At 33.5% G+C, this 24,637-nt stretch overlaps 1 protein-coding gene and 1 non-coding gene across 2 annotated transcripts; one reads left to right on the top strand and one right to left on the bottom strand.

Annotated features, from left to right (window-relative positions):
* Window positions 1-2,196: 2,196 nt before the first annotated feature.
* On the bottom strand, window positions 2,197-18,694 carry Hen1 (Hen1 methyltransferase). Its single transcript, XM_089715066.1, has 23 exons — window positions 18,233-18,694; window positions 17,896-18,066; window positions 17,416-17,675; window positions 16,981-17,159; window positions 16,233-16,317; window positions 15,431-15,661; window positions 14,395-14,656; window positions 14,000-14,169; window positions 13,192-13,318; window positions 12,096-12,162; window positions 11,645-11,911; window positions 11,475-11,541; window positions 11,366-11,409; window positions 10,962-11,140; window positions 10,268-10,631; window positions 9,229-10,190; window positions 8,415-8,494; window positions 5,485-7,006; window positions 3,607-3,747; window positions 3,425-3,541; window positions 3,135-3,353; window positions 2,787-2,907; window positions 2,197-2,492 (listed from the first exon to the last, which is right to left on the bottom strand). The coding sequence occupies exons 1-23, from the start codon at window positions 18,497-18,499 to the stop codon at window positions 2,392-2,394; spliced, it is 6,003 nt and encodes a 2,000-aa protein (XP_089571192.1). The 5' UTR covers window positions 18,500-18,694; the 3' UTR covers window positions 2,197-2,391.
* Window positions 8,407-8,568, top strand: LOC149489512 (U1 spliceosomal RNA). Its single transcript, XR_016318410.1, has one exon. It is a non-coding gene; the product is annotated as a U1 spliceosomal RNA (small nuclear RNA).
* Window positions 18,695-24,637: the final 5,943 nt, after the last annotated feature.

Here is a 24,637-nt window from a genome sequence, read left to right as displayed (position 1 = left end):
TGAATGTTTGAAGGAATCGTTAATCACCATCGAACATTGTTGCGAGGCATGCTGTAGGTTACGTATTACAAAATTGTAAATAAATAATTTTCTGTGATAACATGATATAAAAATTATTATTAGAACTGTGTGATTGCATAGAAAAGTTATTTATTTCGCAGAGACGCTGTGTTAAGAATGAAATATATTCACTTTCAAGTGTTTATTACTGCTTGTGTAAACTTTTTAATGTTAATTCAATATTTATATTGTGATGTATCGACTAATTAAAATCACGCATGTCTTGTGACTAAATACGAATCACGTTTTTCTGATGATTTCGATTAACGATATTTTATAACTTTCCAACTTTCTTTAAGATCTCAAATGATTTACCGTGCAATTATTGTAAATGTTTGAATTTGTTGTAATTATTTTGTAGAGAGAGGACCAATAACCTAAAGCTACTCCTATACTTTGTGAAAACCTTCAATTATTAGGCTCTACTGTTCTACTCTCTCAATTTGTTTAGTCCAATTGATATTCTATATGTGTTGTTTCCCCTTCATAGTATACTTGTATTGTTTATAGTAGAAAATTCAAAGGTGATTTTGTTAAATTATGCTATTGTTATATAATATGTGAATCACTATTCAATTGTTTATATGCTTTAAATTTGAATAGAAAAGATGCTCCAATCGCTGATCGAATCGACTCTGATATTAGTAGTAATAATTAAATTGTTAGTAATTTTATACTTTATTTTGTTTTGTGATAGTTGATGCCACATTTTTATCTCGTTATTCCATATATAAAGATGTTAGATTTCTTCTACGTAGGTTTATCATTTATCACGATTGTCTCACAAAGAATATTTATATTGTTACTGTATAGACGTACGGAGTTTAATTTGGACATTTGCGTTTGGGGTGTTAGGATACAATAAGCCGATGGACTTTCGATGACTGAGTGGTTACTGGTTAGAGTTGCAGAGTGCGTCCCGCTTTAGTGTTCGTGAATCCTTGTTTCTACGTCGCAGCATACGTGTTTAAGACATGTAAATATTGTAATATATAACGCGGCCGATGTAGAAGGTCGCATGTGAAAATGTCTAGTGATATGTACTAGTTAATATTAATGTTAGCTAGGTAAACTCGTTCCCAACTGTCCTTGAGTTTAAGTTGGGTGTTTCACTGCCTTAAAATAATTATGATGAATGTAATAGTTACCTTAACTACTACAGATAAGTGACATTTCAATACAATATTCTTATACTTTTTTATCATTCTATTTGATTACGCATCGATTGTCTGTATAAGTTTATCATTTTCAATGTATTAGCGTTTTCTTTGGTTATTTTTTATATTATTCCTTAATTTATCGATTAAGTGACGTTCATTTGTTATATCGTTTAACAAATAACACGTTAAATGGACTGTTTTATCTCATTTCGTTTCGGAGATAACGCTAGTTGAGCTAGATTATAAAAAATGTAAATTATGTATAATATGGCAAATAAATAATCGTGTTCAGGCTATTGTGCTACGCGTATCTTTAAAAAATACGAATGTTTTTACTAATTAATTATATATAAACCTTGTATTTCGTTGTACACGCATGTATGCTTACAGGAAATAATGAAATGAGACTAGATGATGAAATACTTGAATATTTATTTTAAAGGAAAGCAAAGTGAGTTACGCCCTGTCGGCTCGATCTCGCTCGGCTGTTTATATGATTGTCGTTTCAATTGTATTTTGTATTACATTTATAAAATTATATATTTAGCATAGAAAGTTCATCGGCGTCGAGAGCACCATAGTATGTTTTTGGTACGTTTCAAATAACTTTGCAGGATAGTGCATCCTAATGATATTGTATTAATAAAGAACCAAATTTAAATTAGTATTTAAGTAATTTATTATCCTAAAACTAAAAAAAACTATACGCATGTTTTCACTATACTGGTAAAAATGGTTATGTACAATACAAAGGAGCTAATGTTTTATATATGAATTCTTGCTCGCCTGTAAAATTTTGCAGAATGGATCATATTATAAGAATTGTACAATATGAATAAATGCAAGAAGACATTTCCTCGATACTTTGTGTTCACTTTGATTTACGATCCCACTTTAATAAAATGGTATAAAATAAGAATTTATTTAACAAGTTTTATTTCGTACGATAATTGTCTTTATAAGCTTAATGCCGAATAATAAGATAATCTAAGATTTCAATGATATTAGATAGTCGTTTGAATAAATAACAAAAATTTTCCAAACAAACAATAATTTATTCAAAACCATATTTACACATCAAATACGACTCAATTTTCAAAAACATTTGAGCTTCATCATTTTGAATTTCATTCTCAAAGACCAAACTTTCCATTTTAACTTGAAATAAATATTAAGCGTCCGAATCAGCTACGTCGGTGTCCAAAGAGCTAACATCAGCGTCAATATCACTAGCCATAATTGGTCTGGGACGATTATCGAAACCGTTATCCGCTGAAACAAAGGATTTCTATGAAACCTACATCGATTGTTCTAGAACAATTCCTAAGGTTCGAATAATGAAGAGGCTGCGAAATGAACTGCGCTTGGACGACAAAGAAACAGAACTCTTAGAATATCTATATCAATGTGTAATGTGTATGGATATATAATAAAAATTAAAGAAACTTTCTTGAGTTTTATTTCTCATTTAACTTTTATCACTATTCATAAATCTTAATCTAGAATTCACGTAATAAACGAATGTCTCTATCTGAAAAATTTAAAGTTTTCTGTTAAAAGCCTTACCTTCAGCTGTGGTGAAGGAAGTATCAGGCGATTCATTGGGTCTATCCACATTTGAGGCAGCAGCATTCTCCCGTGCAAATTCAAATTGAGCCACATATGCAGACGGGTCGATCAATATTGCCTGTAATTTATAATGAATAGCTTCATTGATATTTTATTCAATGATATACAGAAAAACTTAAAATTTATATTTAATAGCAAGCTCGCTAAATCCTTGACTGAGGTGAGGTGAGGTGCAAAATCTGAGGTGGTAAAAAATTAACCACCGCTAGCTGCTTGTATATTTAGAGTTATTTATCTTAAATTGCATTAACTTTAACATATAAGCGTTAAATTCATGTTATATACCTCACTATGCTCATCTGATGAAGTATCACTCGAACTTAAAGAAGTTCCACGACCTGAACTGTCTTGCGATTGATCACTGTGCATGCCTTTGCCATCACCCGCTCCAGCGCCTGCCCCTACGCCAGGCTCCCCAACATCACCATTTAGGTCAAAAATTGGCTCAACTATTGGCATCGGAAGAGGGAGTCGATCTTCGTCATCTTCTTCTGATTCATCCATCTTTAAAAGAAAATTAGTAATTAATAAATTAAGTAATACTCAGCAATTACTGCAATAAAGAATTATCTTACCGATTGTTGTTGACTGATTATATGAAACAACCAGCTAGGTACAAAAGAATCATCTTCTACATAACACGATTCGTAGGTATCTGATGATCGTCCTGATACCAGTATCTCTTCGGAAGTCTGAAAGTTTTTATTTTAATACAAAAACAGTAGGTCATTAGCTATGCGCTAGTACTGAAACTTACAGCTTGTCTGTTAACTTCCTGGCGAAGACTACCAGTTTCTGGATCAACTAGGTTAATGTACTCTGGTTGATCGCCCGCTAGAGGTACCAAGTTCATAGAGTAACCACTAAATGCTTGCAAAGCTATGGGTCCCACAACATTCTATAAAGATTTTAATCACATAAATAAATAATCAAAACCGTTATATATACAGGGTTACAGGAAAAGTCGATGTAGATCCGTTAAGGGCACATAGTACACATCATTTCTGAATGATTTCACTACGGAACCCCCCATCCTAAACTTAACCGTTTTCGAGATATTCGAGTTTTATTTTTTTTTATGAAAATGCCCAATTTTTCGGCTATTCAATGGAATATTTTGAATTTTTTTTACTCTTATGATTATTTTTTTGGTTTTTTACATGAAGAATGAGATGCTTAATTACCTCAATGACTAAAATTGCACGTAAGTTAACTAAATAGGTCATGGTAGACGATTGAAACTTTAGAAAATAAGTACAAATTATAAAAAAATATTTTTCTTTTCTGGATATCTCAAAAAATTATTATGGCACTTGCTCTGCAGATGTGCTTAAAAACATCTACATTTTATCAGCTATCCAACGAGGTATAACACTCTAGGGTATTTATTAACCTCAAAGGTGAAACTTAGTTTCTAAGGCTACATGGCAGTCAGAATAAATAGCCCTTATTTAATCTAATTAATTTGACTTAAGTTCAGCATCATCATTTCAGCCTACTGGCTTCCACTATTGAACATAGGCCTCCCTCGGCTAGGTACAACCTTCATGCATCCATCGATTAAGTTAATTTTCTTCTTATGTCGTTAGCAGCATTAATTATTCTTTCTTTGAGAACTTCCACTGACGATATGGGGTTGGGCTCACTGTAAACGAGGCTCTTCATGTGCCCACATACATAAAAATCAATGGGGGTCAGGTCGCGACATCTGGGTGGCCAGGGTAAAGGCCCACCTCGTCTAATCCATTTGTTAGGATAGTTAGTGTCCAACCATTCCCTAACGCTTCTTCTGAAATGAGCAGGGCAGCCATCATGTTGAAACCACATGTCCCGCAGTAATTGTAATTGGAGATCATTAGTAGGTCACTTAAGTCACACACATAAGTCGTGTGGGGATCCGAAAGCACAATATTTCGCATCTACCATGGACGAATCGCATGAGCAGACTAAAATGGATGGCAAGCAAACAAAAGACCAAATACAAAACAATGGGCATGTTGTATCCCCAAACTTGTTTTTGCACATTATTTTTCTCACTCTCATCTGCATAAATCGTAAGTTGTCTCGCTCACACGCACCGGATTAACTTGAAGGACAATAGCCGAGGGACCTGTTAGACCTACTACCTGAACCTTTTCAACTATGTTTTTTTCTATGAGTTTAAATATAACCCTAGGTTGTTATACCTCGTTGGATAGCTGATAAAATGTAGATGTTTTTAAGCAAATCTGCAGAGCAAGTGCCATAATAATTTTTTGAGATATCCAGAAAAGAAAAATATTTTTTTATAATTTGTACTTATTTTCTAAAGTTTCGATCGTCTACCATGACCTATTTAGTTAACTTACGTGCAATTTTAGTCATTGAGGTAATTAAGCATCTTATTCTTCATGTAAAAAACCAAAAAAATAATCATAAGAGTCAAAAAATTTCAAAATATTCAATTGAATAGCCGAAAAATTGGGCATTTTCATAAAAAAAATTAAAACTCGAATATCTCGAAAACGGTTAAATTTAGGATGGGGGGTTCCGTAGTGAAATCATTCAGAAATGATGTGTACTACATGCCCTTAACGGATCTACATCGACTTTTCCTGTAACCCTGTATATTGAAATAGCAGTGCTTGCTTATTACCGTTGCAGTGTTGAGATCCTTTCTTTCAAATAAACCTTTCACGGAGACATCACAAGGTTCCTTATTTATAATATCTTCAGATAGATCTACTTGGTTATCAGCTAAAAAGTATTCCGAGGGTTTGGATAAAGAACCCATAGATTCTAATGATGTGAATTCTACTGTTCGTGAATACTCTGTTAAATTTATGGTGACGTTACTGTTTACTTCATCTACTGAACTAGATTCCCTATTTAACGAATTATTCAAAGCAGCATTTAACTCATTTTTAAAAGTACATGAATTTTTGTTCTCAATAACAGTTTTAAAGCTTGCCGGTGAAGATGTTGTATTGAAAATATTACTTTCACTATCAGGATTTAGAAATCCAATAATATCAGAATTCAAATACTCTTGATTGCTCTTTGGTGTGCTTGCAAATTCGATGTTTTCATCAAAAAGTTTTCTTAACGATTCCTCCAAATTACTATCAATACTTTTTGATTCCGTGCAATCACTTGTTGTACTTTGTGTAGTGTCATTAAGTTTTTCGCCTTCATTTTCATTGTTTTCTAATTTAGTCGCTAGAGAAATTTCGTTCAATCCTTTTAAAAGTTCATCTTTGTAAGGTTCTAAAACGATGACCGTATCGGACGGGCTGCTTTGGAAACTATATTTTTCAGTTGAAGACCCGCTCTCTGTGGGTGATTTCCTTAGAAGCATTGAACTTGAAGTTTTTAATGCCAGCCTATGAGTACTTTTTATACTTGGTAATTTTACAGTCGATTTCTTGCAAACCATTTTACTTTTAGATATATTTAAAGGCTTTGAGTGTACGTACGAGTTTTTAATACTTTGTGTATGTGGTTTAAAAATAGAATTCGTCGATCCAACGATTCCACAATTAGGATTTTTCCATTCTTTAGCAGTTGGAATGTTTTCTTTATTTTCATTTCTTTTTATATTTATATTTTTTATAATGGAATTTTTAACTTTTGATGCCAAAGAACTTCCAAAAGTAGTCATTGTGCTCTTTGTAATTCCGCATCTATTCGATGACGACATTTTACTTGCTTCAAGTTTATTTGTAGATGTCATAGCACGAATGGTTGCAATACTATTGGGAGTAGAACATGAACTTTGTTGAGATATAGGGCTAGAACTCCCTCTTTGTACGCTATTGCTACCAACATCGTTATAATCTACGCGACCAATATTATCAGCGTAGTTTTTGTTTTCGATTTCGTTTCGGAAAACTTGATAACTCACATACATTCGAGGGTTTTCTTTAAAAGAATGTCTTTTTATTTCTTCAGTGTTTGTCCTCACTAATGCAGGTTTCAAGCTGCTCAATGGTTTGGCCGAGTCAATACTTTTAGACAAATTATTATTACTATTATATATACTTCCAGATTTATGAGGTTTCCTTTTTAGATAGGGAGGTAAGTAGTTTTGTATACTGGGCCTTTCGAATACATTTTCTTTTCCCAGTGGATTTGGTGATATATTATGTCTTTCCCTCATACATTTAGCACTCTTAGCGCTATAAAAATATATAAAATCATGAAATTTATGGAGGAATGAATAGTCCGGTAAAATAGACTTTGAAATATAAAAAAAAATAGAGACCCATATTTTGGTGGAGATCTTGGGTATGAACTTGGTCTAAGATCCGAACATAAGGCGAAATTCAACGGCGTGATAATAGAATGAGACCAATTTAGTCTATTAAAAAATGTATTAAAAATGGGTTGACTGGGAAAATCCTGGACAGGACATTTTTAATGAATTAAATTTTTTTATTTATTTTTATTTTTTATTAATTGCAGTTTCGAGATAATAAAACAATTTTGTAATAAAACAGTGCTGACATAATTTTTTTTTTTCATCATCCTATCAAGTGAAAGTAACTGGTAGTCTGGTACCGACATACCTGTTTATACCTGCCAACCTAGCCGTTTGTCCCGGTAAATATTAGAAAACTATGACTGCACATTCTGTAGGTTTCATACTTTAAGTCTATTATATTTTTTTTATTATCTTGATACTGCAATTAATTAAAAAAAATGTTTTTTTTTTTTAAATTCATTAAAAATGTCCTGTCCAGGATTTTCCCAGTCAACCCATTTTTAATACATTTTTTAATAGACTAAATCAATTATAAAATTGGTCTCATTCTATTATCACGCCGTTGAATTTCGCCTTATGTTCGGATCTTAGCTATGAAGTGTCAAAAGTCCCTTCCGATCCTGAGTGTGCTACAAAAGTTATTTGGATTCCTTGTCGGACTACGGAAACATAATTATATTTTTAGAATTTTTTCGAAATCACCTTCTCTTGAAATATTACAATGATTCAAAATTTTGAAAGAGCGTCGTTCTGCATATTGAAGATTTAAATTCATAGATGTCCCTATTGCTCCATAATACCATAAGTAATCTTTGACAAATAAGACTTCTCAGACGTCATATACCCCATATTTTAGAACAGTCTATACATAACAATAAAACTTAAATTCTTAAACAGGTTTTCATAAGCAAAATCTATCAGCCTTGCCACCCAAACTGCATATACCTAATTGTATTTCTACACCTGCCAATCCTGGTCATAATTAATCGTTACTATTTTCTGAATGGTAAGTAGATAAAAATTAGAAATAAGTAGATCAAGAGAGATCAGAACCTTATTAAAACAGCATTATTGCAGTTTTAATAGTAGTCAATTTCAAATACTGTCTAAAGCGCCATCTTTTAAATGCATATGAAACTAACGCAATCGGAGTATGCGTCAAGTCACCTAACGATAATAATACCAGCGCGGCGCGGCGTACCGGTTTTCCCCTATTATCCGCAGAGTAACCAGATGTCGCTACTTTTTTCTTAAATCGCGCTAGAGAAATTTTTTTCTGAACACATATATAGTTCGGGTTAACCGTGTCCAAGCATACTTACCTGGCGTAGGGGACACCGTGATCAGGAAGGCGGTTCCCCCAGAGCGAGGCCCCTCCATTGCACTGCGGCGGGGTTGACCTCTGCGATTATCCCTAATGTGGATAACTCGGACGCGTAATTTTTGGTAGTGGGGACTGCGTACGCGCCGTCCCCCCATTTAAAACTGTGTAAGATATATATAGGTATTGATTAACTTATTTAGATTAGTATGACCATCAAAACAAACAGGACAGTACTGAGTACAGTAATATTATACTTAATTCAATTTAACAAAAAATAATATAGATCTATAATATGACATCTACTTTGTTTCATAATTTATATTTGTGATTCACTATCATAATCAAAACTCCGCACAAGTGCTTCGCTGCATCCTGCTATACAAGTGTTTTAAACTTGTTTTAATCCAATGTCATAGGGCCGAATGGATTGCATTTTCCTCTATCGTTTTAGGAACAATGGTTACATGTAATGCAAAGATGAAGTTTAAATATTATATTGCCTCTTAGTTTGATCTTTCACTCCAAATAACTTTTGTTGGACGTTTGGGAACCCACGGTCTCCACCAAAATTTGACTCCAGTGTTTTTTTTTATTTTATGTACAGGACTATGAACGAATACATAATAAATAATAATATTATTGAGCAGATGCATTTAATGATAATGAATCAGAAATGTAGTTCAAAGTGTTTTTTTACCTTAAAGTGTCCTTGGGTAGAACCTGAAATAATAATATTTTAAAATCGCATTGTTATGTAAATAATATACTTACCTAATATTACGATATCGCTAGTCGTGGTTTAAAATACGCACCTCTTTGATGGGTTTATTAGTTTTGTTATATTTATTTTTTAAAGATGAATCTGGTTTTTTCATAGTTGCAGTTTTTGAAGTTTTATTCGGTTGTTCCTTATCCACTTTTTGCTTCACCGATCTCTTATATGTTGGTCTTCTATTCACGTTGTTCATTTCCTTTTTATTCAACGTGTTACGAACCGATGTACTGGAACTTCTTTTCAATTTTCTAGATATCAAGCCTCCCTTTTTAAAGGGAGCTTTTCTAAAAGTCTTTTTAGGTGCTGTTTTAGGAATTATTTCATTCCATCCGCCTTGAAAAACGACATCTTGCGATACTTCTCTATCTCTAAAACTATGAACACAAATTCCGCCACAACTCAATTTCGGCTTTACGTGTCTGGTTGGAGACGAATTTTGTAAGTCGCTTTTACTGGAACAAGATTGAATCTGAACACTACTCGAATTCTTTATAGGAGATGTAAGCCGCTGGGGAGATTTTATTTTCATAGTACTTATGCTACAACCGAGTTCTGATCCACAGCAATCGAGTTTCACAGCGGTAGTAATCGGTTTAATTAAAGTCGATTCAGTCTTTGATTCTACCTCGCTATAGATGATTTCAGAGCAAACTATTTCCTTTGTGTCACATGATGTCGTAGTAGAACATTCAGGTTTTCTATGATTTGTAAGCTCCGTATTTGTATCTGAATCGTGAATCCATATGCCGGGACTCTTAATCTTGGGTATATCATTGCAACAAGCCGGACAGTCAGGAGATGTACCCGTTTCAAAAGTAGTTTTCCTTAATAAATTTGTATGCGATCGTCCTATTTTTATACCCTTTGAAAAAAGTTTTGGTAACTTTGTGAAAGAAGTACTTGCGGAAAGTTCAGCACAATCCTGTATTTCATCAGGACCACATTGTACATCTAATCTTGTATGGCGAATTCCTTTTGATGTACTCGGTTCATTTATATCTAGAAATTAATAATGTAATAGTGAGAGAAATTAAACCAAACCAATTTAATTAATTATTTAAATCTATTTAATGTACCAGTGAGAAATATTGTTTGCGATTGTTCATCTTCGTTATCGTTTACTTTCGAGAAATTGAGACTGTCTTCTTTTGTAATACTAATAACTTGTTCAACAATAGCTTCTTGGTCTATGATATTCAGATCAGGCTCGGTTGCAATAGAACGTTTGAGAGCTACTTGTTCCTCTGCGTCGTGAGTAACTATACTCATTATGCAACTATTTTGTGTAGCTGCCACGTTTTCAAACTTATCATCTTGAACATCACAAACTGCTAAGCTATATTCTATGCTTTTAATTTTGTCCATGTTGTGATTTATCTCTTTCGATTTGTTTTGGTCAGCTGCATTAGTTTGACAAAGTTCGATTAAACTATCAGGAATCTAAAAGAGTGAATATATAATTAGTGAATATCACGAAAAATTTATAAAATTACTCAAAAAAGTCATACTCACTGGAGCTACAGAAGATTGCAACTTTTTTTGCCCTTTCGTTTTCTTTTTAGGTTTCGTATCTAATAAACCACTTTTGATAAAATAATTTTTGAGTAAGATACTAAAGTTTAGTTTTTTCCTCGAGGCCTTTTTAGTAATTTTTATTTCGCTTTTTGGAATTATTAAATGTTTGCTTTTAGATTTCATACTTTTATGAGAAGCAGAACTGGACCTTGAAGATAATTCCGATTTATTGTCTTTATTTTTATAATTATTTACACTGCTCAGAACATCTGTATGTTCCTGGTGATTTTTATCTGCGTTATACGGAAAAGATCCATATTCGTCATCTACCCACTCTCGAACAATTTCTAGCTTAGTTTTCTGGGTAAAACTTTCGCATTGTGGATAAATTTCTTCATGTCTTACTCGATCTAAACTTGTTTCCTTGGTATCGCCTGGAACTCAATTGGATATTGACATATTATGTTCGATTCAAACACAATAAAATTAATTATTTAAGGCATACCATGATAAAAATCATTTTCATTTTCATCTTCTACCTGTAACTTCACATAAGATTCAGACTGAAGATTATACGTTTCCTCGTCTGTGTAAAGTACAATTTTAATAAGTATTTTAGAATGATCAATAATTACCTATATTATAAGCATTTTACTTACCCAATGGCTGTACTAAATCTTGGTACTCGTGCATAATTTTATCTCTGAAAAAAAATTGGTGGGGTAACACAGGGAAGGCTCGAGTCAATTTATTAAATTATATACTTACGTTCTCCTATTATCCTCTTCTATATTGCATAATGCTAGCTTACCCTGACTATCATTGTCTCCTTTATCTGAAATAATGTTCGTACACTGAAAAACAGTCTTCGTTGGCCTATAAGTTCATAGATATGTGTAGATATTCTAGAACGTTGATCATTAAGTGTCTAAAATTACCATACTCGATAGCTCTCATCGTATATTCTTCTAAATAGTGTTTCTTCCTTCTTTCAATCGCTTTCTCGGTCAAAGCTAATAGATCGTATAGCTTGAATTGCATCCAGGTAGCTGGTACTGGAGTCTGTCTGTTTCTACTCGTGTGGAGAGCCAGTTTCATGAGACGACAGACCACTCGATCCAATTCACTTGTTATATCTTCGTCCGCTGATAGCAATTTGCGCAACTTTCGAACCTTTTGGTCTAAAGCACGTCGTAAACACCGACCTAGAGGGATTACTAGTAACGATTTAAATGCATTATGTGAAAGTACTGGACATGGTTATATCTATATGAAACGTGAACCAAGACAAACATGCTTGCTGTACACGAATATGTTATATCGACTATATTGGTATTTGATTATTAGTGAACAAAATTATGCATATTAATAAATGCAAAGGACTCAAACCGTAATATTCCGGTACGTTCGTGCTTCCATCAGAAAGCGACGTTGAACGCAGATCCGACGTGTCCCACTGAAATATTATTGTACATTTATTTTATTTTTACTCCGTCTGTCAAGTTAGCTTGACAAATTTTAATCCAACTTCATCATTAATGCAAAACGTAATAAATAATGCTTTTTAAACAGACGAACCCTTTGATAGTAGTGATTATCTGATTACCCATAGTTCATACAGTGCATAGTTCACTATAAATTTTGATAAAGATTTATGAAACTTTACGATACGGAAAATGGTAGGAATCTAATGAGATGAGAAAATGATACAAACAACTATTTAAAAATACAATTTATTCTTACACTACTTATACTTAACTAAGGCGCTGACTCCACGAGCGAGAGAATCGCGACGAGTCCGCCCTTATATCGTCGGACAATCTCCACGAACGAGCGATAATTCCGCCGCGTATCGTCACGAGTCGTAACGGAATCGCAGCGTTTCCGCGGCGACTCGTAACGGTATCGTCAAGTTTCCTTGAAGAGAACTACGAGAAGACCAGAGGCAACGCTGAAATGACGCTGCGTTTGACAGCGGACCCGCCGCGCGCTCGTCGCTCGCCCGCTGCTAGTCGCAGCGGGCTAGCGACGATGTAATGACGTTTCGCGCGCTCATTGCCACTCGTCGCATCGCGGCGATAATATCGCCGTGTGGAGACGGTTCCATAGAGAGTGTATAGAAATACGTGGCACGACGATAATATCGCCGCGATTCTCTCGCTCGTGGAGTCAGCGCCTTACTGGACTTAACACTAACGAAACAAAATATTTCTTATTTAAACAATTTCAGTTATAATAATTAAACAAACACAAACACATCAATACACTTTTAAATAAAGAAACGACAAAAAAGACCAACAACTGTATTTATACCAAAGAACAACTAAATGACAGATGTACCTCTAAGTAGGTAAGAAGTAAACAATACATGTAATTCTACGTATAACACGTCAGTCTTCAATACTCTGACCTACAAACGATAGTTAAACATTAAAACTTCAATGAGAGAATACGGACACTACAAATGAACAAAATCTTTATGTACATCAGAAATAGTATCGTTATCGAGCCAGTCGTCCTCTTGCGTAACCACTGAGGCAGTATCAACTACTAGACGGGAATGTATCACTACGTCGTCTACTATTTGATACCCGTTCCATTCTAATAGCTCCCTGGAACAAATTATTATTTGTGAGAAACTTGAATGCTAGAAGAATAATAAGTCACAATACACAGAGCCCAAATCGGCCAAAGTGTAAACACAATTTTCCATTTCCAAGAAACGAAAAAAAGTTAGCAAGTGGGGCAACAAAAAATGAATCCCTACTAATCTATCTTAATATAATATATAAATCTCGTGTCACAATGTTTGTCCTCAATGGACTCCTAAACCACTTAACCGATTATAATAAAATTCGCACACCATGTGCAGTTCGATCCAACTTGAGAGATAGGATAGTTTAAACATGTAGGTACCACGGGCGAAGCCGGGGCGGACCGCTAGTCATATTATATAATATTATAAATGCGAAAGTAACTCTGTCTGTCTGTCTGTTTGTCTGTTACGCTTTCCCGCTTAAACCTCTCGACCGATTTTGATGAAATTTGGCACAGACAATCTTTAGACCCTGAGAAGGAACATAGGCTACCTATTATTGCGAAATATGTACCACGGGCGAAGCCGGGGCGGACCGCTAGTTGTTAATATTTCTAGTAATAATATTTTTTTTAACATAAACAAACATTTTCATAAACCCATATTTAACCGTCAAAGCTGAAGTGAAATAGCATATAACCTATCACCAACAAGTAAGTGAGACAACTTATAACAAATCAAAAATATTCGTACTTACTTGACTTTTTCAACATCTTGTGTGATATGTTGCACGACGTGCATCAATTGCTGAATCGGTATCTCGAGTTTGTTCACATCAGCCGTTAAATCTTCTTCCCACTGATTGTCTATTAGACGGTTTATTTCCTCAGAAATAAGGTCTAGAATGCGACAGTCGTCTGATTTAGTCTATAAAAAATATCATTTTGTTAGTTCAATTTATAAAGGATGTCCAACAAAAAGTGTACTGTGATCATTGGAACTTATAGAATTTCACAAATAGAAAATGAAGCGTCGGGGATTTCTACTATCAGAGTATGAAAAACACGTCTCTTTGAACATAGTACACTAAATCTATGATACGCATACAGATGCAATATATGATTTTCGCGTTAGAATATAAAAATATCTCACCTCAAACGGATAACTATAGTCCCTAACAACTTTATAGTACTGATTCCAATACGGCGCATTATCCCCCCAATTGATATTACACCAAATATGATCCCCTCCATACTGGGTGCAGCTTCCCTTATTAAAGTTAAGCATTTTCGTCAAATGCCTAATTTCGTCGACCACTTCGCGCGTGTGTACGAGAGCGTCCCCTTTGTTCTTGGCCATCAAGTTTTGGGTTGTTTTTGAGAACTTCTTCACTTGTAGTGTGGAACAGTTTAACCTAAAATTGTTAAAAAGGTAAATTTAATGAAGTGAATTTCTACTAATTATGATCTACAATAGGCTTGTGGGAATATTTGGATAAAGGAAAAGCGTTGGATATAAAGGATGACCTAAAAACATAATAAATTGATAATACTAGATACTACTACTACATACTACTGAGTACTAACCATATCATTAAATACTTACTCCGAAAATTCATTATAATATCATACCCTAAAGAATAAATTACTCACTGTTAAAAAATAAAAATAATTTGGAAAATCCAAAAGTGCACGCCTCATAATTTTTTTTAATAAATATTTATTAATTATTATTTTTGTTTATTTAATAACAATTAAACCACATCGAATCAGACCCTGAAAAATGAAAGGGTTCTATTCCTGAGCATACTCAAGCGTAAGAGAAAAAAAAAGACTCGATTAGTAAAGTATTTCGGTCGCTATCGTGTTAACAAGAAAAAGGATCCGCACATACAGACACACGGACGTCCAAGACAGAACTTTTTTAAACTGTTTTTTAACTAGTTTAAATAACAAAAATGACATCAAAAATATCATGAACGTTAAAAATAGTGTTTTTTCTTAATATGTGTGTGTATGTATTATCTTACAAGTGCAATGTATGATACATAAAGACATTTTAAGTTTGAAAAATCAGATGTTTTGCGCGAAGTGACAGTAGTACCCACCTCAACGCTTCGCTTATGAGGCGTGCAAAAGTTACTTCTTATTTAAAATTAATAATACTTCAGTGAACATTATAATTAAACCTGTTATTAACATCTTCAAATTCATATATCCTATACAGTTTCTTCCTCCTCGGTTCCAAAATATTGCAAGATTCCTGTTCAAAGAGGAAGTCTTTTCCCCACTCTGTCTCTAGATTACATTGAAATGCTTTGTCTTGATAATCGATGGAATGATAGGAATACATAGGGGAAGACAGGATAATGGTCACACAGGATTGTTTGATGGAGGGATTTTCGGAATATGTTTCGGGCCTGGGTAATATGGAATAAAGGTTTTTTAAGCATTTTTTAGATTTTTAGTAGCAATCTTGTCTAATTTCGCAATGAAATCTCATGATTTCTTTGACCGGGTTCTTCTGCCAACACCCTTATGTTTCAAGAGTATAAAAATAGTTTATTACTCTCGCAACTAGATAATATACACCAAAAAGCATTATAAAAATATCAGTCACATCCTTTTAAAGGAGCTTGTTTACAGACACTGTGACTGAATTTTGTATAAACTTCAAACTATACATCGTCTTTGAAAACGGAACGAACTCAGAACCAGTGAGCAACAACCAACTAGTAGATACTCTCTCTATGTCTTGTTTGATTATGCAAGACAAGATAAGAGCATGTAATTACAGAACTTGAACATTTTAAATTAAAATGCACAGTCTAAGAAGTAAAAAAAAGATTTTAATCACCTAAATGAGTGTGTTAGAAAGTAAGGGAGAGTTCAAATCAGGCTTACACATTGTGTAACAACTAAATTATGAAAATTTATGCAAATGAATTAAATGCAAATTTCTTACGATAATTATTAATATGTTTGACTTACTCATTAGTTAAGTACAGCATGTTGTTGTCAGGTATACACTCATAACTTGATGACATATCTTCAAAGTTGGTATTATTTGGTACATCTGAAATAATACAATAACAATATAATTCATTTTATGCAAATTAATTTCAACATTTCAAAATTTCAAGCTGTTTTAAATTAATGTTGAGTCATCCTATCCTATCCTACTAATATTATAAATGCGAAAGTTTATGAGGATGAATGGATAGATGGATGAATGTTTGTTAGAGCGTATACGCACTATGCGGGTAGCCGCATTGCGGGTAGCCGTCCGGCTGACCGCAATCACAATTATGTACGTAATATTCATTTCTATGCGCACTGCGATGCGGCTACCGCAGACCGCACAGTGCGCATAGAAATGAATATTACGTACATAATTGTGCTTGCGGTCAGCCGGACGGCTACCCGCAATGCGGCTACCCGCATAGTGCGTATACGCTCTTACTCTTTCACGAAAATACTACTAAAGAAATTACATTGAAATTAGGTAGCTTAAGATGCAGAATAAGATATACTACAGCTACTTTTTATCCCAGAAATCCCACAGGAAAAGGAAATATGCGGGTTTTTCCTTGAAAACGCGGGGGAAGGAACGGAACGGAAGGGAACGGCTGCTGTCAACAGGTAGGGACGGCTGAAGTAGCCTCTGCCATTTACAACTTGCCGTTTGTCTGTAAGAACGCTTACAGAGACCCATCTAGCAAAAAACAGAAACAATTACCTTGACTAGCAACCAAAGCCAAGCTATTAATATTCAAGTCTCTCTGTTTCTCATAATCCTTAGCGACAAACACTGCCATTTGACTGCAACAACCCAGATGCAGTGTGTCTGGTGGACCAGGCCCTATCCCTTTACAGGACACAGTGTATTGCGGATACCTTACCACTATATTACTGCACCTGGAAACAAATATATAAAGATATTTAAATACTATACAAAAACTTAAAAATGTGAATATGACGTGTTGATTGAGGCATAGGATCATTCCTAGTTATACCGATGTTCTTTTGATAAAATAGAAATATTCTTTTAAAAATGTTATTTTAGTATGCTATTTACTTCATTATTTAAACTTTATTCAATAGAATATGGTTTTCATTATACAATTCATAAAAACCTAAGGTACAATACTTCACTATTAATAATAAAACATACCAGTCATTAAACTGCTCTCTACTCCATTCAAAAAAATGATCCAATCGTCTCAGGCCATTTTTCTCCAAAGATTTGAACAGAACATTGAAATCTCCGTTAGGTGTAGTAAAGATGACTACCCAGGGTTTGATGAAACCAAATACAGTGTGTATGTATCGTTCAAGGTCATGTGGGAGCATATGTTCAATCATCTCTATGGCTACCACTGCGTCACAGCCTATTAATCTGTAGTCTGGGTCGGCTGCATTACCTTGAAATAGCTAAAACACCATAACAGGATTTTATAATCAAGATGTATATTAGTTTTTATTAATGTAGTATGTAATTGATCAATCTAATTTATGTTATATAAAATATTTGTGTATTTCAAATCTACATATTTCATAAAAATTTTAAACCACCATTACATCTATTAATTTTAAAATAAAGATAAAATTATACACAACTTGGTATGTCTAATTAACGAAAAATTAAACTTACTGTAACTTTAAGTGGATTTTCCCTCTTTGGTATGTAATCTTCACATCTAAAAAGATCAGATGAACACTGCAACGGTATTGTCTCTATATCAACACCCAAGATGTGCTTGATACCAGGAACTTCTTTCAGGTATTTAATGAAGCTCATATCATGATAACCGAAGTCCACAACCTTCAAATTAGGGTGATAATATTATGTTGTATACAGAAAGGAAAAGCAATATGTTTATAAGAATTTTAAAAGTATGTAAGTAGGAGTTGTTTGCTAGCAAAAATTGAATCATTTCGTTTAAGTATAATATAGTGTCAGATGTTTAAAATGTTATTAATAAGTGTACCTTTTCTAGTTTTCCACTCCATTTTTCGTCCATTAGACAGTCACTGACTGCGGCATATCTTTGGACGTACACAGGAGGAAAGAAAACAACGCCCTTCTCATCATGATATTCTGCAAATACCTGTTCCTCAGAATCTTCATCGTCAGACAGATCTTCATTGCTATTGAAAGTTAATCTGAAGTTTTTATAGTATGGTCTTAGAAAGCTGTCCAGCACTCGTACCAGCGCTTCTCGAAAGAAAATAAGAGTTTGCAGTGCAATTATCATTTTACATAAATAAAACTGAGGATTTCAAAAGTGACTCAGTTCATATCGCAATGGGAAGGAACACCAACATTCATGATGTTCACATGTTTGTTTTCGTTGTCCTACGCCGGTGTTTTTGTTTTTCACAAATGTCATGTTATTGTCATAAATATTTGACATAATATCCTATGTCAATGTCACATTCAGTAAATGCCGTAAATACTCGGAGCAATTACGAGCGTAAATAAGAAAACTTATTGTCTATCTATTCCACATCTATTCTTTGATTTTTATATCTTTTAATTTTTCACTCACACCAAACTCACACATAATCATTTGTTGCAGCTAGCTTTGCTCGTGGATTAAATTATAGCAGAAATAAGGGCCTTTTCACACGACACCGCGGCAGCAGCGTTTCTGGCCCCCGCGGCATAAAGACTCGCCGTCGCCGCCTCGGCGTCGTAATATTATGTAAGGCTCCATATATAAATCAGGCAGACCTTCGCAGTGGCGCTGCGGCGGCGACGGTGCCGACGGTGCCGCTGCCGCTACGGCATAATGTGTAAGAGGCGTAACAGATGAAACTTGGAACTTGTTCAAGTTACCCCCTTATAGAGATATCAGAATAATTCTCCTTTCCTGATAACTCATTACTAATTTTACATATGTAAATTAATTTTATTATTTACTACACTGAAATGTTTCTACGTAATATGATATAAAAAGTACCTTCTATCAATTTAAACCAAAATTGTAATCAATTCCTATCGTAGGTTTAGAGATAATATTATAAAATATATACATACCATCATTCACAACATCCTTAGGTACATGATATTATTTAAGTATTCAAAGAAAAAATTTAAAAAGTCATGTTTATAATAATGATTATTAATTAACTATGTGTCTGATCAATTATTTTTATCAGTTAACGATCTAGTTTAATATGTGAATTTCGTCAATATGTATTTAGATATTAATAATTAATTAGTAGTAATGCTGGCATTAGTAAGTTGCTGTAAGTTCTGTAAATAGATAGGTTACCTACTTAGTTCAAAAATCAACCAGATGGCGCTTTTACGTACATCAATGTTAGGAGCATTATGAGTTTATGAGTATACTTTAAGGGTGCTTTTCCACCAATAATGTGCCAAGATATTGTGTAAGGAGGAATGTTTTTATAAAGAACCAATAGTATCGCTTCATTTCGCCTGGCTCAGCACAGCTCTGGTGGAAATGGCTCAGCTCTTTTTGCGCATACAAAACATGCGAGGGATAATATTATAATGTGCGAGAGAGGTATCTCATCATGTCCTAGCTATTATATTGTAAATTGAACTGTGTGGGGTGAAAATAATAAATACTTGAAGGCTTGGATAAGTCAAAATACTTGAAATAAATTGATATTATACCTAATCATCTTTATTATTCATGCAGACAACTATAAATTATATTCCTAAGCTGACTCAACATTGCAGCTGTACCAGACTTGCTCTACGGAAATAAATTAATGCGACAACGATAGTGTCGGTACGCGGAACGATAATAATTAACATTATGCTTCCTTTGACAAAGTAACTAGCGAAAGTTTAATATTGCCAAATATAAATAGAAGCCATTATAGCAGCATTAGGTATTATCTGTGATGTATCTCAATGGAATCTGGATCATAGTCATCTAACGGGTTCGATTATGTTGAATACTAAACAAAAGTTGGTTACAGGGTATTTCTATTAATTTAGTAAGTAAGCAAAATAAAGAAAATGAGCCATTTTAAATGACCGATATGTTTCTCAATCATATCGCATTTTTCTCTACGCGCTTACTTCTTCTGTTAATGTGATAAAAGAACTCCACAAAGCAGATTTATTCTGCAGAATTTTGTGAGTTGTTTTAACTTATAGGGTCAGGAACATTGGTGATATTTTTTATAGTAAAAAATATATTTTGAAGACAAATTGATATTAATATGACGTCGCACTTGTAACTGCAGTTAATTATAATATTATTGCGGGAATTGCAAATTTTGCATTGCGGCATACAGCACCCTGATTAGTCCTAATTTGCGGTGGCTCTATTATAGAGTTTAGCTAACGATGACGTTAAGGCTTAGAGCAATAAGTTAATGTTATAAGCGTTGAGTACCTGCTGATTATTTAATACATTTAGCAGTTACGAAATTAACATTTGAGATGCTAATTAATAAGTTTACGCAAGTACCTTCGACTAGATACAAATAAAAACCTATGCCTATATAATATACAGGGTGGAAGGTTAAGATGGGGCATGAAGGGCAGGTACCTTAACCGTTGTAGCTACATGAAAACGATCTTAGGAGACTATCCTTAAATTCTTGAGAAATTTTAATCTGCATTCACAGATTTTTGAAAAAATGTACGGTCAGCAAGGAAATCGGCAGTTTTCAAAAAAAATTTTTTTGATGCCAATCGATCCAGTTTCTCATAGGGATCAAAACACTCTAAAAGACCAACTGAGGTATGAGTATATGGGGATCCATGAGAAACTGGATCGATTGGCATCAAAAAAATTTTTTTTGAAAACTGCCGATTTCCTTGCTGACCGTACATTTTTTCAAAAATCTGTGAATGCAGATTAAAATTTCTCAAGAATTTAAGGATAGTCTCCTAAGATCGTTTTCATGTAGCTACAACGGTTAAGGTACCTGCCCTTCATGCCCCATCTTAACCTTCCACCCGTATAACTATTAATAGAAAAAAGTGTTAAATGTTTTTTTTTATTTTTTTATTTGCACACATTTAAACTTTAACATCTCGTATTAAGAAATAGCCCTAGCCACATACGAGTATGACAATGCTAAAGTCTCTATACTCTGACTGGGTATCGCTACTGTGTACCTACATAAAATTGTAAGGGTGAGAGAGTGGCTAACAAACTGAATAGGGACTGTAAGGGTACTATTATTTTATTCACGGTTTTTGATTCATTCTTTTTATCTTTTAAACGGGACAATAGCAAGAGCAATTGTACATTTAAGCGGCCATAGAATTATACAATATGAAAGTTATATAATCAAGAGTGATAATGTTATGCGATTTTTTATTTTTAGGTTCCGGTTGCAAATGTTGTGCAAAGGTCAATTTTGTAATATGTTCTTTTGAACTTCTATAGATAACAATAATATATCATATGTAATGCCGTGATATAATGTGGAACCTAAACTTTAGATTACGGTAGGAAAAGTGGGTCATCTTGAATTCATGGGAAGTGACAGACATACATATTATGAAACATTCAACATAAAACATAAGTAAAAATAAAAAATTGATGTTTTTGCCAGATGCACATAATATTATGTAAATTATTCTTCATATTATCACTTAAAGCTACGAATAAAAGATTCTGTGTTAATATTCATAGTTTTTAATGTGTTTCTATTAAATATTTATTAGAATTATCATAATTTAATTAATCTTTTTTTTTTAATAAATAAATATCTTTAAGCATGGCCCTGGCCTATAATTTTAAGGCGTACGAATGATAGTATGGGGTATAAATCAATAGATAATATTTGTAAATTGTAGCGATCATATTATAAAGGTCATGTACTATAGAAATAATATTAGGTACAATAATTTATGCAAATATTATATCACTATCCCGAATGATTTCATATTATGTTCATTTAAAAATTACATAACCTGTAACTGCCTAATAATAGGTGACAAAAATCAAACAACTCTAGTATGCGTAACAAGACAAAAAAGTATGGCCAATCGAATATTGATTACCATGCAATTAATAATTAATCGAAACTTGCTAAAGTGAATTGTGGTTTGTTCATGTTACATTTATCACAAAAAAAGGTCTTAAACAAAAACAGGCGACTATTTAATATGCACATCATATCGTTGACCGTTTGAGTTCTGGAATGTACAGTTAAATACTTATATGTGTATACGTAGTTTAAGTTTTAAGTTCAATTATTGTTTCATTGTAGCCAGTAGCGTTATAAGTCCGACCTGCATACAGAAAGTGCCGCATGCCTATTAAGACGATACACAAAAAAAAATCCACTGCTTGGCGGGCGGAGTCTAATAGATCGCTATCGCGAACGCGGGTGTGCGCGAAGTCATTCTTGCAAACTCGCCGCGCTGCCGCTGGTCGACTCGGGACAAACATGACGTATGGAGTCGTCATACACTTATAATACATATATTTAATTGTTGATTTATTGGTTTTATTTTCTTGCTTATAAACACAAAATTATCTTCTTTTTAACAACTACTTAGACATTATTAATAATTATTAATTATTATTATTTCGTAATGTTTACTTTATTACAAAATAATACAGGTTATAAATAATCTTTAAAATAACAAAAAATATTGTTACTCTGAAAAAATGAAATGGTACCTAATTACGCGGACTACTGAATTGATTTAGATAGAATTTGATGCTGACGTAGATATTACATCATGCCCAGAAATGAAAGGTACTATTTCTGAAAGAAGTTATAAACCCTAATTCTTCTCAGTCAAAGTCAAGAGTGGAAGATATCGCTAATACAGTAAAACTGATGCGAAACTTTGGATGTTAATTTGTATATTTTTTTGTTAGTTGTTACTTAATCACGTCAAGACTACATTACCAATTTTGATAAAATAAAGCTAATTGCCTGGATTTACACATAGGATACTTTTTATCCGAACTGAACACTTCTGTGGGATAAAACAGGATTCACGATATAACCTAATTCCACGCGGGCAAAGCCGCGGTCGGAATGATATTTTTTTAAATAAAAAAGTTGTTTAAAAAAAACACAAAATATATTAACGCATGTATTTATTTTTTGCACTCTATTATAATTGTAATTATTCATTACAAATAATCAAAATAAAATAGCCAGAACAAAGTTAGGCCCTGGTAGGGTAGGTACTAGGTAGGCAGGTACAGCAATGTGAGACGAACACTGGCTTATTTATACCAATAATAATGTATTATAAACATTAAATTAAGTTTACTTTCTAACAACAAAAATACATAATATTAGCTAATGTGAAAACGAATCAACCAATCATCCCACAACAATGAAATGTGCACACAAATATTCATCCAAATCGGTTCATGTGATTAGGAGGAGTGACTGCAGCGCCATCTTCCGGGCCCAATTGTGTTTCCAGATCACCCAGGAACTCAATTTAATTTAAACCATTAAACAATTTAAACAATTTATTTATTGGTCAGCATGGCGGTGTGGTCACAAACATTTGGAACTTCCCTTTTAAGTCATACAGACCTGTAGTAGGGAAGTTCCCTCTTCCTCACTGAAATATAGCTAGGTACATGCTAACAATACAACACAAAAAAAATTTATTTAACTTAATATGTACTAAGAAATAATAAATATATAAATAAATAAATATAAATACTCAATTTTATATACTTACACAAAATTTTTCGAAATGAAAACTCACATTACTATGTAAATATGAATATAAACCTGTTTTAGTACTAAGCAATTTCCCGCACAGATATCAACATCAAATTCTTTATACAACATACTTATCTACCACCTAACTACTAAGAAATGTAATTCTTGAAATTTTTTCGTATTTTTTTTAAATATAATACTACTCCAATGAGCTCCTGTTCCATATTATGTCCACCATACTTCCACTAAGTTCACCATGATTTTTTATTTCTTTGAACTTTGTTGCTTTTTGCTAAAAATGGAATCATGCGATAAAACCAGTAGAGCTTTGATAACATACATTTTTGACTGAATAAAGGTACTTACGAAGGAGTGGATTCACATTGTGAACAATCAGTGGGTTTATTTTCCTTCTGGATTCCGGATTTCTGAACAGATTATTTATGCTATAAATGAAAAAATCTTACACATTCGTTATGTACTTAAAACAGGGGTACATATCAAACATCGTCTATAATACAATTATCATCAAATTTAAAATAAAACCAACTTACTTCATTAATTTGTTCCAATTGTAAGCATTCTTTTTCCTCCAACCTTTATGTTTCTTCTTCTTATTTTCTTTATTGTCCCCATTTGTCTCATTTTGTCTTATCGTGTTGTCACCCTTTTTTACGATTGCGCGAGCGACACAAGTTCCCCGTGTGACGGCCGTAGCGGGAATGACTCGTGCAGCGATCGGGGTA

Source organism: Colias philodice, chromosome 3 (assembly GCF_061535455.1).
Source record: "Colias philodice isolate Cphi_HAF_F1 chromosome 3, ilColPhil1 Martin Lab GWU primary, whole genome shotgun sequence".
In the NCBI taxonomy this organism is placed as follows: domain Eukaryota; kingdom Metazoa; phylum Arthropoda; class Insecta; order Lepidoptera; family Pieridae; genus Colias; species Colias philodice.
The sequence above is the reverse complement of the archived record's forward strand: the minus strand, read 5'-3'. Positions and strand labels throughout refer to the sequence as shown.